This window comes from Sciurus vulgaris, assembly GCF_902686455.1.
Source record: "Sciurus vulgaris genome assembly, chromosome: 7".
Taxonomy (NCBI): domain Eukaryota; kingdom Metazoa; phylum Chordata; class Mammalia; order Rodentia; family Sciuridae; genus Sciurus; species Sciurus vulgaris.
The window spans coordinates 130,106,043-130,122,377 of NC_136467.1; the positions used below are offsets into that span (position 1 = coordinate 130,106,043).

General features: G+C 37.9%; 1 protein-coding gene across 6 annotated transcripts; it reads right to left on the bottom strand.

The window, feature by feature from the left end:
• Nucleotides 1–119: 119 nt before the first annotated feature.
• Nucleotides 120–16,027, bottom strand: ZSCAN16 (zinc finger and SCAN domain containing 16). 6 transcript variants are annotated; one of them, XR_013765299.1, is made up of 6 exons: nucleotides 15,920–16,027; nucleotides 14,818–15,300; nucleotides 13,739–13,877; nucleotides 5,800–5,943; nucleotides 3,196–3,322; nucleotides 120–1,046 (listed from the first exon to the last, which is right to left on the bottom strand). XR_013765299.1 is itself a non-coding variant. In XM_079148464.1 (5 exons), exons 2-5 carry the CDS (start codon nucleotides 15,202–15,204, stop codon nucleotides 3,264–3,266), a joined length of 729 nt encoding a protein of 242 aa, XP_079004590.1. In that variant the 5' UTR covers nucleotides 15,205–15,300; nucleotides 15,920–16,027; the 3' UTR covers nucleotides 120–3,263. The 6 variants fall into 6 exon arrangements, 4 of the variants coding, with proteins under 4 accessions (XP_079004590.1, XP_079004589.1, XP_079004587.1 ...); XR_013765300.1 differs by having other exon boundaries at nucleotides 5,480–5,943; XM_079148464.1 differs by having other exon boundaries at nucleotides 120–3,322.
• Between the last annotated feature and the right edge of the window lie 308 nt (nucleotides 16,028–16,335).

Sequence of the window (16,335 nt, forward strand, 5' to 3'; positions counted from 1 at the left end):
CACATCATGGGAGGAGTTAGATACTTTTGACTGGCAGGGGAGCCTCAGCAGATAATTTCCACTGCGAAAAGTCAGAATTCTCACCCCGCCCCCCCTCCGCCCTCCCACCCTCGCCCACAAAGGGTCCTAAGTTTCCACCTCCTTCCCTCTTCACCCACTCACTCTGGTTCTTTTCCCTAAGGTTCAGAAAAACTCAAATCAGTCCAATTTTCACCTCCGTGACGCCATAAGGTCTTCTCAGCTCACAGTGGGCAGGGAATCAGCAAGTACACCACGAGATATTAATGGGGAGCGCTCCTCAGTGTCCCTCCCCAGACTGGTCAAAGTCGCAAACGACCCAGCCCCTTCTTTTCCTGGGAGTGAGGTGCCGGTCCAGCCGGGTGGACCTCGGCAGTGGAACCCTCTCTTAAACATGCTTAGTAGGTTGCGTCTCTCTGGAGGCAGGAGCTCTGTAGTACCGCTCCGCTCCTCTACCTAGAAAAACCCTAGGCTTTAGCCCTCCTGGTGCCTGGGCCTGCTGGCCTCAGCGATCTCAGGAGGCCACGGATGCTGGGCCGACCCCTGGGAGAGGGCTGGGCAAGGACGTTGCCGGTCGCTGAAGACGTGAGTCCCCAAACACTCCGGAGGGTTCCACGTGTCAAGGGTGGGCTTATCTTTCAAGTACGGCAGGGCTGTGGGGCAGTGCGTTTCCAGTCCCTGGAAAATGATTCCCTCTATCGTCGTGTGGTGTGCCTTGGACCTCTTTCCAGGCCGGAACCCCTGTGTTTCTGGAGCCGGGAAAGACTGATTCCCTTTCTAGTTCTCTCATGACCTCTACCCACTTCCGGAAAGGTTCCAGAGCTGCCTGCTGAACTTCAGTGTGTTGTAGGCCTGGTTCTGGGGCCTCAAAACCGCAGGAAGAGGTCTGTCAGGTGAGCGGCTGTGTGAGGAAGAGGGTGAGTGGTGTTCTCCACCAGTGGATAGCTGGACTGCCCAGGTTGGTGTTGGAGTTAGGTATTTAGAGAGCAGTTCAAAATTATGGTAACTGGTAACACTATGGGTATTATCTAAGAACATAACAGCAACAATGCAGTGAGTTCATGAAGGCCAAACACCAGTTAACTGTTTTAAGCTACTTTGAAGGGGAATAAAATGACCAAACAGCACTCAAACAGCTATTGTGTTCACCTTTGTACGATCTGTACCATAAGATACACTGGCAAAACTATTAATATGCCAATGTATTAGAATTACTTGTCTCCCTGTTCTATCTTTCCCTATCTCTTCCTTATTTTTTCTTTCCCTATGTCCTTAGCCTTTTTGAAAATTCCCTTTTCCTTTCTGTTCCTTTTTACTCTATCTTGTTTTCTTCCTCTTTGTTAGTACCCCCTTACACTGCTTACAACCCTCTCCCCCAATACTCATCTATTTTCTCTATTCATAACCATTGGCTCCTACTGTGGTCTGCCCCTTGAAGATTCATGTTCTGGAAACCTGCACCCAGGTGTGGCAATGTTGAGGTGGTAGGACCTTTAAGAGGTGGGACCTAGTGGAAGGTAATTAGGTCATGGGGCTCTACCCTCTTGAATGGATTAATGCTGTTTTTTGAGGGGAGGTACTGGGGATTGAACGCAGAGGCACTGAACCCCTTGAGCCACCTCCCCAGTCCTTTTATATTTCATTTTGAGACAGGGTCTTGCTAAGTTTCTTAGGGTCCCCTCAAGTCACTGAGGCTGGCTTTGAACTGGTGATCTCCTGCCTCAGTCTCCCAAACTGCTAGGATTACCGGCATGTGCTACTGTGCCTGGATTAATGCTGTGTTTTGAGGGTGGGTCAGGCCTCCTGAGATGGATCACATTTTTGAGAAAGTGGATTGTCATAAAGGAAGGCCACCTATACGTTGGTCCCTTCTGCTTCATGGTGGTGTGATGTAGCAAGGAAGCCCTTACCACGATAATGCTATTAGGACCTTCTACCCACCATAATTGTGAGCCCAATAAACTTAATTGCTTTATAAGTTACCTAGCCTCAGGTATTTAGTTATAACAACACAAAACTGACTTAAACAGCTCACTCAATGCAGAATTACCAGTTTTCCACCAATGCTCTGTGTCTAATAAGAGTTGCCCCCCATATTTCCTACAACTGCCTCTTACTGTCCTATTCCTGAAAATTACAAAATACAAGTTCTTGCCTCTTCTCCCCCCAAAGATGGGAGGAACAACAACACAAATGCTTCTAACACGACTCTTTCAGAAACTGCCTTCCATGTTCCGGTTTCTTTTAGTATACCTATGGGTGCTGTTCATCTAGGATAGTTTTCTGTTAGCCTAGTGATTTCGGATTAGAGTTTCTGACATATTATATATTCTCTTCCTATAATTATACTGGTGACTGAACTCAGCGCTATTCTTTGCAATGGACTATACCCTTTACCTGTTTCTTCTGTGGGTTTCTACAGACTTCCTAGAACAATGTTTGATTCTCCAGATCTCCTTTGAGTTTATGTCGCCTTTGCATGCAGTAAGCCCAGATCCACTGACCTCTTTTCTTTTGCCTATATTACTCTAATATGTCTCTGGCCCCATACCTTTCTGCCCCTCCTGACTTACCATTACCTTTGGTTAACACTAGAGCAAATTACTTGGGGTAATTTTGAATCCACAGCAAACCTAAAAAGGGTAGCATGGTTGTAATGCTCCAAACTGCTCTTCACTAAGCCTTTAAGGGTATAAAAGACTAGAACAATTCTTTTGTATAGAGCAGGTATGCAAAACTACTAGCTGAATTGAAAGTACTACCATATAGAGGATGATAAATGAAAATCATTCAGTCATGTTTTTGCTAATTTTAGGAAACCTAATCTTGTAGTAAACAAAATCCTCTTTTTTCTTATTGCAGAAGTCTCTCTAAATTTAAGGACACCTAGATCAGAAACATGAGTTTTCCCTTTAAAGATTGTAAATAGCTTATAAGCATTATATTATGTCTTATCAAGACTAAAGGTAAAAGGAAAGAGTCATTACTTTAAGGATGTTTCTAATACTAAAGATTTGTAATAGTTTCCTTCAGGATCATTGAGAAAGTCCTTTCTTAATTGTTTCAAATGCTCTGAAATATTACTCAATTATAGTAAATCATAAAATAAGTATTAGTGTGAAATTGATCATTTCAAAAATTTATCAGTTGATAATATGACAATGAATGCAAACTTACATTTTTTTAAAAGAGCATTATGTTCAAAACACATTAAAAAAATCAGTTTATGGTCTTAGAAGGAATGCTTAAAGATTCATCTTCCTATTGTAGTAGGCATAAAAATGATTCTGGTGGTTTTCCTTATCTGAAACACAATGCAAGAATGAAGAGTGCTTAATTAATATCTTTAACAAAAGACTCAAAGAGATAGATTACTTTTTCCTGATTGTTTTAGTGATGATGATTATTAGAAAGTCAAGAAACCAGAGATTTGGGTAGTTCGATGGTGGTGTGAATTTGAATGTGCTAGGACTGTCATACTATGAAATTTTCAAATTAGGGCTGTAAATCTGTTGCAAGTACATTCAGAAGTCTAAAGAAAAAAATTTGGATTGTTCATGATCTTAAAGCATTAGTATCCTGAGAGTCCTAGTTTCTCATTAGTGTAGTGTATATTTTAGGGGATCCTTTTCAGAGGTGGGGTAGTAATTTAAACTTTAAATTTAGATCAGATTACTTGCTTATATTTACTTTAATAATTATCTTCCTCTAATTATAATATACTTTTTTTAAGACTGAAAAAGTACCATAAATGATTATTACTGTTTATTTTTATGGTGCTGAGAATTGAACCCAGAGGTGCTGAACCACTGAGATACATCCCCATCCCTTTTTATTTTTTGAAACAGGGTCTCAATAAGTTGTTCAGGCTGGCCTTGAACTTGTAATCCTACTGCTTCAGCCTCCTGAGTCACTGGGATTACCAGCATGTACCACCATGCCTGGCTACTATTATTTTCTTTTGGGATGACTACTGTTGCTATTGCAGCCCCCATAGTCATCTCTTTAGCTTCCTTGCTTAACTCAGAATCACACATTATCAAGGATAGAAGATATCTTACTAGTGATTGATTTAGATGGTAATATCCTTTAGAATGTTCTACAATGTTAAAAATAATAAAAAATGATAAAAAATCTATATCTGTGCTGTTGAGTATTGTAGCTACTGCCACTGAGTATTCTGTATTTAAAATTCTTGGAACCAGTTAGATTTAAAAAAAAATATTTGCATGTAGATTATATGCTATTTGGGGGATAGGATTCAAGTCTAACATAAAATTCAATTATGTTTCACATATACATAGCCTTATATAAGTAGCTTTATATAATATTTTAAATAATTTTGTGCAGAAAATAAGGTTTGTGCATTGCAACTGAAGGACTAGAAGGATCTTTTTCCCCTTGGGGATGTTGAATAAATTGTGTGTTTATGCCTGCATTTTGATTGCCACCCAACATATAAAATCAGGTGTGCAATTTTCTACTTTTGGTGTCATTTTTATGTTCCAAAAAGTTTTGGATTCTGGATGTTCAACCTGAATTGTGGCTAATGTCCTTGAGAAACAGCACTTTCCATTGTATTTGAGTTAAAGTTCAAATTTATTTAGCCACATGTAGTTACTGGCTACCATATTGGATAGCACAGGTCTAAACCAACCTATTCCCATCTCCCTCAGTAAACAAGGAACTGAGATCAAGAATAGAAGTGATTTATCCAATCCTCAGTTCTGAAAAGGGGTGAGAAGTGATTTATCCAAAGTTACAGGTTCCTAACCCCACTTCCTAGTAGTTCTATTGATTACTTCCTGCTTTCCCTACCACTATAATGTTTTCCTCAGCCTTCTGTATTTTCTGAGGGCTTTCTCTTTTTTGTCACTTCCATAAAACAATCACACTCCCTACTTTAAGATAAGGGATTAATATTTAGGCCACAATATCAGTAATGATAGAAAACAAATAATTAGTATTACTTTGACTCAATTTCAAAAACAGTTTTTATCTATTTTAACTTGTCAAAATATAGCTGATGGACCTCTATTATTATCTAGGGGAAATGAAGTCAGAGAAAAATGTGAATGTCTTGCCTAACATCATACACTGAATGGGTAAGTAAACAGCACTAGAGTAAAGAGGTGGAATTCACTTTAACTAGGAAATATTAGCCTTGGGCTACAGTAACCAATGTTGTCAATGGAAAAGGTTTCTGACATAAATCAATTCTTCAGAAAAACTGAACTTAGAAATAAAATAGTTTATACTGATATATTCTCTGTGTCCAGAGAAGCTTTTTAAATGATGATTGAAGCTTTGCCCACATTAAGGAAATTTATAAGGTATCTAAGGTAACATTCTCTGTAACTAATTATGCTTGAGTATCTAAATAACTTTTGTTACTTATACCATATTAATAGAGCTTATTTGCTATATGAATTCTTTGATGTCTAATAAGAGTTGAACTTACACGGAAGGGCCTTCCACACTCATCACACTCATAGGGTTTTTCACCAGTGTGTATTCTCTGATGCTGAATAAGACCGGTGCGCCCACTGAAATCTTTCCCACAGTCTTTACATTTATAGGGTTTCACTCCAAGGTGTACTCTTTGATGTCCCATGAGATGTGAGCGTTGAATGAAGGCTTTTCCACACTCATCACACTTATAGGGCTTCTCTCCAGTGTGAATTCTCCTGTGTTTACTAAGAGCTGAGCTTTGACTGAAACTTTTTCCACATTCATCACATTTATATTGTCTTCTTTCCCTTTGTTGACAGTCTAACCTACCTTCATTTTCAATAGCATCTTTGGATTCAGTTTGCTGAGGAAGATCTTTGCTAAATCTGTCATTTATCTCCCCAAGGAATTCCATGTCATTGGGCATATCTTCTTTGTGGGATAACTCTTCATTCTCAGTCTTGGTTTTGTCACCTGTAACAAACAGTGCACAAACAGGTCCTATTCTAAGTTTGAGAAGCAAAAAGTCTATGGAAGAAAACATGTAAACATTATGAATGTATTACAAAATAATGAGAAGTCATAACACATATATCACATATTTGGTGTCATTTTGTTTTTGGCATCATCACATCACAGTTATAATCTAAGAAAGAAACAAAAGAAGCCAGTAAGGAAGACAGCAGCAGGATAAGTTATTTGAGAGCAGATTGAGAGGAAAAGGCATAAATGTTGATCAAGGGACTATCTGATGATCCTTGCCAAAGGCAGACTGGTAAATGTGTGTGGGACTACAAATATGCCAAGGATAATGAGGGATAGACAGACTAGAGAATGTTGGTGGAGAGGGAGATAAAAGTTTCAGAGAAACATGTGGGGCCTGAAACAGATGGTGAGAGAAAAGTAAGGAATACTGCTGCCTAAATACTAGCTTGATAGTTTCTAACTTTTTGTGCATCAGAAACTTGGAATGCTTATAAAAACTCAGATTACTGAGGTTCTCCTACCTCCCAGCTTCTGAATTGGTAGTCTGGGTAGAACCCAATAATTTGCATTTTTAGTAAGTTTCCTGCAAAGACACATACTGATGCTCCAGGGATCACACTTTCAGAACCACTGCCCTACCCATTATTCAAAGACCATCTCAAATACTATCTCTTTCAGGAAGTCTTTCCTAATTTCCCAAAGTAGATGTGTTCTTTTCCTTTTCTTAATCCTCATGTTCTAAACTCCATCTTAGTGTAGAACTTGACATACAGCAAGTACCTAATAAATATTTGAGTTGAATTTTGTAAGAAAATGGTTGTGTTGATAATTTGGAGTGGGTAAGATAGCATCTACTTTGTTGTTCTGAACCACCATCTAAATAGAACTCACAGTAAGGACCATCTTCTAGTGCTTTATTGGCACAAGTAAAAACAAGAGTCCTTATCAGATATAATTCTAGATAGGTTCCAGTTTTGCTGGCCACTGAGATTAAGATAAATCCACAAATATAATTTGATAACCATGTGTACTAGCTGTCTGATAGTCTAGGGGGAAAAGAACAGAATTGACACTCAGACACTGCTGTGGGACTGCATGCCAGTGCAACCACTCTGGAAAGCAGTATGGAGATTCCTCAAAAAACTAGGAATGGAACTACCATTTGACCCAATTATCCCACTCCCTACTTTATATCCAAAAGATTTAAAATCATCATATTATAGTGAGGCAGCCACATCAATATGTACAGCAGCTCAATTCACAATAGCTAAGTTATGGAACCAGCCTAGATGCCCTTCAACAGATTAATGTATATAGAAACTGTGGTATATATACACAATGGAATATTGCTCAGCCATAAAAAAAGAATGTCTTTATGACATTTGCAAGTAAATGGAGAACCTAGAAACTATCATGCTAAGTGAAATAAGCCAGTCTCAAAAAACGTTGAACGTTTTCACTGATATGTGAAAGCTAACAGACAAAAAGGGGAAAGAGGGGAAGAATAGACATTCAGTAGATTAGACAAAGGGGAATGAAGGGAAGGGAGAGAGGATAATAAAAGGAAAGACAGTGGAATGGATCCAAAATCATTTTCCTATGTATTAACATGAATATACCACAGTGAATTCCACCATCATTTATATCAAAAGAATGGGGTCCTAACTAGAATAAGATAATTCTATGCTTGTACAATTATATCCAAAAGAACCAAAAAAAATTTTTTTTAAAAAGGGACAGGATTGAATATTGAGTGATATAAAACTGAAACAGAGTTGAGGTTGATAAACCTTAACACTAATGGAAAAAGTCATTTTTACAGCATATACAGAAAAGATCCCATTTACTTTTATTTTAGTAGTGGGGATTGAACTCAGGTACGCTGAACCACATCCCTAACCCTTTTTATATTTTATTTAGAGATAGGGTCTTGCTAAGTTGCTTAAGAAGTTGCTGAGGCTAGCTTTGAACTTGCAATCCTTGAAATATTTTAAAATGTGTTACAAAAAATTATTTAGATATTTAGGTATCCAAGTTCTTCTTTCATATATAAAAATCATTCTATACTAAATGACTATTATTATAATTCCCAGTTATATATACATGGAAATGATTGCCATTACCCTAGCCAATAGCCAGTAGTAATACTATCTTGTTGATATGTATATAATGAATAAAGAAATAAAATAATACTTCAATAAAACACTGCCAGTATTTCTATTCAAAAGTAAATTTATTTTTAAGAGATACTGGCTTTTTGGTACATTATGATGATGGTTTTAAAAATTGTTCTGGACTAGTAAGCACAAGCCCCAGGTTCTGATTCTAATCTCAATTCTGTCTCTTAACTCCTTATGGAAACTTAGACAAGCCACTGTGGGTAAAAGTCACAGTAAAATGAGGGCTTGGCATAAAGAAGGATGAAATTATGTTATTAACAGGAAAGTGGTTGGAACTGGAGAACATTATGCTAAATGAGATAAGCCAGACTCAGAAAATCAAGTGTCATATGTTTTCTTTTGTATGAGAAAGCTAGAGAGTAAAAATGGGGAAAGAGGATCTTGTGAAAACAGAAGGGAAAAATTAGGATCAAGAGGAGTGAGGATAGGAGGGAAAGGGAATGTAATGGGGAATGAAATACACCAAATTATGCTATGTGCAGGTATGGATACATTACAGTGAATCTATTATATATAATTATAGTGCACCAATAAAAGAAAAACCAAATTAGGGCTTGGACCAGACATTACATGCTTTTAAAAAAGTCAAGGCACTTCTTGAAATATATGTGCTGTGATTTTTGTGGGATTTTTTGTTTTGTCTTTTGCTTGTCTATTTTTTTGGTGGGAAGTGAAGAACACAAAAATTGTGGAAGGTTGTTAGTGGTATAACTTGCAAAAAAGTCACATGTGTAATGTTCAATTTAGACAAAATGGACTTCCCTAAGAATTCCCACTAAGTAGCTAGATTTCCTGAAGCCTCATATTTTAATTATATAGAATTCCTTTGAAAGATTATTTTGGTAGCAGCATATGTATAGGCTTCTTCAATTTTAGGTATAGGAAACTTGTGTTTTTCTGGATTTACACCAACAGGATACAGAATGAAAACAGCCCAGAAGAATTTATGGGAAAATAGAAGGAAGAACCATCTAGAATTTAAAGTTTTGAATAGATAAGCAATACTGTGTTCTACATGGTAGAATTTAATATAGTGACATATTAACACTATTATAATGAACTTTGTTATGAACATGCCCTGTTTCCTCCCAAATTCTATGCCTATTCAAAGAAAGGAGGCAAAGATAAGCTTTTTAAGGTGGTCTGCACCATTTAGCTTCTGCTCAATTAACTCTTGCTAAGGCTGTATTAATGTCTAAATGCCAAATTCTAAGGACTCTTTCTTGATCTTTATTTTGTGTCCTATTAGAAGCACCAGCTCCATCAGATCTCTCCTCCTGACTAAAACTACTCCCGTGGCTTCAAGTAACACCATTGTTTTCTGCTTCTTTTACCTCTGCTTTTTCTCCTTCACAGAATCCTTTCTCCACTCAAACTTTAAACAGTAGCATGTCTTAGGATTTTGTACGTAGTTCTCTTCTGTTTTTACATTATGCACTCTTCCTGGTCAGCCTCATCTACACCCATGTTTTCTATCATTTATTGGGGAATGACTGCCAAATCTCTTTCGATACCTTTGTGCTAAATTCAGAACCATATTTCAAACTGCACTGCCCACTGGATTTCATATACTTTGATGTTTCACAGCACAATTTCCATAAAAATTGAATTTACTATCTTTAACTCTTCTTCACACATAATAGACATCCCTCTTTTAATTTTCCTCTCAAGTACTGGCACCATCATCCACCCACTTGCCCAAGTTACAAGCTTGGATAGAAAGAAATTGAAAAAGACCTTAGAAGATGGAAAGATTGCCCATGCTCTTGGATAGGCAGAATTAATATTGTCAAAATGACCATACTACCAAAAGTGTTATACAGATTTAATGCAATTTCTATTAAAATCCCAATGACATTCTTCATAGAAATAGAAAAAGCAATCATGAAATTTATTTGGAAAAATAAGGACCAGAATAGCCAAAGCAATCCTTAGCAAGAAGAGTGAAGTAGGTGGCATCACAATATCAGATCTTAAACTATACTACAGAGCAATAGTAACAAAAACAGCACAGTATTAGTACCAAAACAGACATATAGACCAATGGTACAAAATAGAAGACACAGAGACAAACTCACATAAATACAATTATCTCTTACTAGACAAAGGTACCAAAAACATACAAAGGAGAAACGATAGCATATTCAACAAATGGTGCTGGGAAAACTGTAAATCCATATGTAGCAAAATGTAATTAAACCTCTGTCTCTCACTGTGCACAAAAATCAACTCAAAGGCTTAGGCACTAGAAAAGAGACCCTGCACCTATTAGAAGAAAAAGTAGGCCAAATCTTTACCATGTCAGCCTAGGATCTGACTTCCTTAACAAGACCCCTAAAGTGCAGGAAGTTAAATCAAGAATCAATAAATGGGATGGACTCAAACTAAAAGGCTTCTTCTCAGCAAAGGAAACAATCAATCATGTGAAGAGAGAGCCTACAGAATGAGAGAAAATCTTCACCATGTGCATCTCAAATAGAGCACTAATCTCCAGGATATATAAAGAACTCCAAAACTTAAACCAAAAAAACAAAACAAAACAAAACAAAAACAAAAACAAACCACACAAATAATTCAGTCAATAAATGGGCTAAGGAACTGAACAGACACTTTTCAAAGAAATATGATCGTTCAACAAATGAACATATGAAAAAATGTTCAACATCACTAGCAATTACAGAAATGCAAATTAAAACTACACTGAGATTTCATGTCACTCCAGTCAGAATGGCAATTATCAAGAATACAAGTAACAATAAATGTTGACAAGAATATGGGGGAAAGGTACACTTATACGTTGCTGGTGGGACTGCAAATTGGTGCAACCACTATGGAAAGGAGTAGGGAGATTCCTCAGAAAACTTGGAATGGAACTATCATTCGACCCAGCTATCCTACACCTCAGTTTATACCCAAAGGACTTAAAGTCAGCATACTACAGTGATGCAGCCACATCATTGTTTATAGCAGCTCAATTCACAATAGCTAAACTATTTCTTGGTCTTTATTGGTCTTTATTTTGTGTCCTATTAGAAGCACAGGTGAATGGATAAAGATGAATGGATAAAGAAACCTAGATGAATGGATAAAGAAAATGTGGTACATATACACAATGGAATATTACTCAGCTTTAAAGAAGAATGAAATTATGGCATTTGCAGGTAAATGGACGGAACTAGAGAATATTATGCTAAGTAAAATAAGCAATCCCAAAAAACCAAAGGCAGAAAGTTTTCTCTAATAATTGGATGCTGATCCATAATGGGAGTGGGGTGGGTACGGAAGAATGAAGGAACTTTGAATTGTGCAGAGGGAAGCGAGGGGAAGGGTGGGGTGGTGGGGAAGGGAAGGATGGTAGAATGAGCAGACATTATTACCCTATATACATGTATGATTACACTACTGGTGTGACTCTGCATCATGTACAGCCAGAGAAATGAGAAGTTATGCTCCATTTGTGTACAATGTGTCAAAATGCATTCTACTGTCATGTATAACTAATTATAACAAAATTTTTTAAAAAGCCCTATGAAAATCCTTATATTTTAAAATAGATTCCTTATCGTCTATGTTAACTCTTTTTTTGTATTTAAAATCATATAACACACCTCCATCTGATAGGATGAGATTTTGTTTCCTATCATGATATTCAGGAATCTTTACTTCTGGCTTTTGGTTCTTCCTCCCATAAAATCCTCCATATCAAAAGAAAACTCAGAGCAACTGCTATTGTCAAAATGTGTTATGCTCATTTTTTTTTTTTTCACTATTCTATCTTATTTAGAATATCCACCCTTCCCATGTGACATCTCAACTCAAGCAAACCTACTCTGTGATACCTTTGTAGACCCACCACAGGGATAACTGAACTTTTTTTCTGAAGCTCACAGCATATTTCTAGTACAGAAATTATAGTATCAAAACTGCTCACTCTTTCACATCTGGAAGAAAAGTAAGTTAAGTATTTAAAATTAGATTTCTTCTAGCATAGTGCATGGCATGTATCTGCTGCTTCATAAATGTTCAATGAAAAAGGAACGAATGAACAAAAGGTAAGATTCTCAACCTTACCTCTAAAGCCAAACAGTAATCAGCATTCCACTCTTAGAGTTAAAGCACTTGAAAAGACTCCTTTAAATTTTATATAAATTAAATGTCATCCTGTCCAGATATCATTTAGAAACATCTTAGTTCAAACAATTTTTCATATTAAACAAATTGCCTGGTAGGGATCCTGAGAATGAGAGAGTGATATTGGTGAAATTTAATTTGTGAGAACCCAAAATAGATCTAAGTATAAGACATTGCCCAGGGAAGGCATTATGAACATGATAGTCTATTGAGAAAGGGTAGGGAGTACTGAAAAGGATAGGATGGGACTTAAATTTTTCATGTTTTTTAGTGTAGCCTGTGGATACACTAGACAACTGGTTTGTAATTAGTTGGCATGAGAGCCAAACCCAGTCAACTTGATGTGCAAATTTAAAACAACTCTGTTGAACTGACTAATCTTTGTTCTCTTTTCCCTACTTCCTTCAGCATGGTATTTGTTGTTACAGACTGAGTTGTGTCCTCCCAAAAATGCATACATTGAAGCCCCAACCCTTAATGTAACTTCATTTGAAGAAAGGGCCTTTAATAAGGTAATTAAGGTTAAACAAGATCATAAGATAGGACCCTAACCCAACAAGACTGGTGTCCTCATAAAAAGAAGAGATACCAGGAATGGTTTACAACAGGGAAGACATGGCAAGAAGTCTGCAAGCCAAGGAAAGAGACATCATCAGAAATTAATGCTGATTCTCCAGAACTCTGAGACCATAAATTTCTGTCATTTAAGCCACCCAGTCTGTGGTATTTTTTAATGGCAGCTCTAGCTGACTAATATGAAGAACCATGAATTCTCCTGTCCCAAAATGGAAACTCAAGAGAATTTGGAATTAGAATTGTTAGATGAAGTATAATCTATTACTAACTGGAATGAATATTTAAACCTCATATTCTACCCCTTGGGCCAAACAGCTTTTCTATATAGTGAAAAACTGAAATAATTAATTCTGTTTTGGGACAAGAGTAAAGAGAGAATAAAATTTTCCATAGTCAGGTAAAAGACAAGCATGAAACCTTTAAAAGGAGAGAATAAAAATGAGAATGTTGCACTCTGCTTTGGTTTAAATATGGTTTGTTCTCTTTGGAATTCATGTTGGAGTTTAATCCCCATTGTGAGGTACGTATGGTGATTAGAGATGAGACCTTTGAGATTAATTAGTATTAGTTAACTAGGACTAACTAAGATCATCAGAATGGAGTCTTCATTATTGAACACCAGTTAGCTTTAGGAGAAAAGAGAGAGAGATCAGATGACACACATATGCTCCTTGTCCATTGACCTGTGATGCCCCATGTTATGTTGGGACTCTGCCAGGAAGAAGGCACTCAGTAGATGCAGCCCTAGACCTTGACCAGAACTATGAGCAAAAACAAACTTCTTTTGTTGATTACATACCCAGCCTATGGCATTAGCAGCAATAGAAAATGGACTAAGTTACCTCTAACCTAAGAAACCATGTCTTCTCTCATATACAAAAAAACTGGCTCCTTACCATTCCTATATAATTTCCCAGATTCCTGCTCCAGTTGGGTCTTCTTGGGATGAAGCTGGACAATCTGCAATTCATCTGGCATCCCAAAAGGGGCCAACTTGTTCAAGAATATGTCCTGTCTTTCTGAATTAGTTGGGACCTGGGAACAATGAAGTATGCTTGTCAGACAGATTTTGTGAGAACAGGAAAAACTTCAGATAAAGGGTCTTAAAAAGCATCTGTAGGGACTAGGAGCACAGAAAAAGGGTCAATCTTCATCATTAGGAAAAAGGCTAATCTCTATAGTTCAAGAAAAATGACAACAAAATACTGTCTCTTCTTCCATTGATCACATAGAGGTCCAGGATCATAATTTTGGAATTTGGAAGACATCTAAAAAAAAATCACCTAGCCCAATTTGTAGCAATGGGGGCATTTCTTCTATAATTATGCTATTCAGTATAGCAGCCACTAGCAAAATGTGGTTGAGTAAAGTGAGGCTAGTATAAATGGAGACAGGCTAAGTATAAAATACATACCACATTTTGAAAACTTAATACAAACAAATCTAAAATGCCATATTCTTACATTGATTACATATTTTTGGGTAAATAAAACATTTAATTTTACCTATTTTTAAGTAAAGTTATTACATAACTCTGTGACTACTGGAAAATGTAAAATTATATATCTGGCTCACGTTATAATTGTTGGACAGTGCTGTTCTACAATGCCCTTAACATCTAGTTGAATCCCTACCTCAATACTTCCGTGGAAAGGGAGTATCTCATGGGGTAGCCCAATTGATTTATAGGTAGCTAAGAATGTTGTCTTTGTTTCCCTCAGATGCCTATTTGCCTTCCTGTAACTTCTCACTGATCCTAGCCTTCTAAACTGAAACAGAATCAGTCTAGTGTTGTCTCTTCTCTTTACTCAGTTATATTTTAGTTATACGACATTAGTAGCTGTGTCCCTCCCTGAGTCTTGTTCTTTTCTAGAGTATACATTTTACATATGTTCAAGTACTTTTTTCATATGACTTTTGTTTTGACTTGGTCTGTATACATTGATCACTCAGCCTAGTAACTGTTCCATCACACCTGCTTTTGGGGCTCATCAAGCTCTCTTTCCAGGTCCTCCAGCACAGTCACTGCCTCCTCTCCAGTCTCTGGATGGTGTGCCTGCACCCATTCTTGCAGGTCTGTAGGAAGAATACTCAGGAACTGTTCCAGCACCAGCAGGTCTAAAATCTGCTCCTTGGTGTGGCATTCAGGCCTTAACCACTGGCGGCAGAGCCTCCAGAGCTGGGTAAGAGCTTCACGGGGTCCAGGCGCATCCTGATAGCAGAGCTTCCTGAAGTGCTGCCTGAAGAGTTCTCTCCTACAATGACTAAACTTTTGTGAGATAGAGTCCTGTTCCCAAAAATGGTTCTCTGCATTAACCATAAGAAGTCCTTTTTGTTCTTCAGGTTCCAGGGCTGCAGCCATTGTGTGCTTTATCAGGAGCTTAATCCTCTATCTGGGATTGATTCAAGGACAATTTCTTAGGATCTTGCTTCAAAGACACTCCCAAGGCATAAAAAGCTGTTACCATAGATAAATGACAAAGGCTGTTGCAATGATAAACACATAAGAAAAAATAGACTTATAAGTGGCTGTTAAAAAAGAACAGTGAAGCAGGGACAGGATTTGAATGTGTGCTCTACCATGCAATTTAGAGAAAATTAGTTACATAAACTACAGTTTAATTAGAGGTACATTTTACAGGTATGTAAAATTCTGCAGCTCATTGAATTGATGTATGGAGTAAATGATAAAGGTGTGCAGAGTCCCTGGCATGGCAGCTTGCTCAAGTAATCGTGGAAGAAACGATAAGTATTAACAGTTTTGTTAAAAGGCTCTTCCATTCCACATCCGAGATGCATGGTTGGCTTGTGTCCCCAGGACTGGTTGTTAGATGGGTTATGCGCAACCCTGGAATGGGGTCTAATGGATGTCTTCATCAGAGGAACCCGCAACCTGTGTCCTTCCACCCCAGGCTCTCTTGGAAGGTCGCCCCAAATCCTTTTTTGCAGATCTGTTGGGGATGGGGGCAGGACAAGAGAGGTACACTGCGCCCACGACAGGGAGCTGTGGGCAGGGGACTGCTGCTGACAACAGCTATCCCAAACTCTTTTCCACCTGGGAATCGGAAAATACTCACCTTGCGTGTGGAGAGGTAGAGGTGGGCAGCTAACTTCCCTTAAGCCGCCTGAACAAAGGCTACACTCAGACTAGTTAGCGACCCGTCCCTGCCCGTGGGGCACTTCCGGGCCGCTCTAGGAAGCCTTGCCTCGGTGGTGAGCTTCGCCGCTTCTCTCCGCGCTAGCCTGTGGAGGACCGGTTTCAGTACCTCTATTGGTAAGCCTGCGGGGCCATAGGCACGTCTTTGCGCTTAAAACCAAAACAAAAACCCAAACCAACTTTTTCCCTCTCTGGAGAATTTTTCGGTTTAATTATTAAGTAGTGTAAATAAATTTATTAAAAGAAGAAATGTCCTCTGGCATAGAGTTTTAACAACTATTTATCAAGACTTGTGCATCTTTCCGTAGACACATACTACCCTCGATGTTTTCCCGC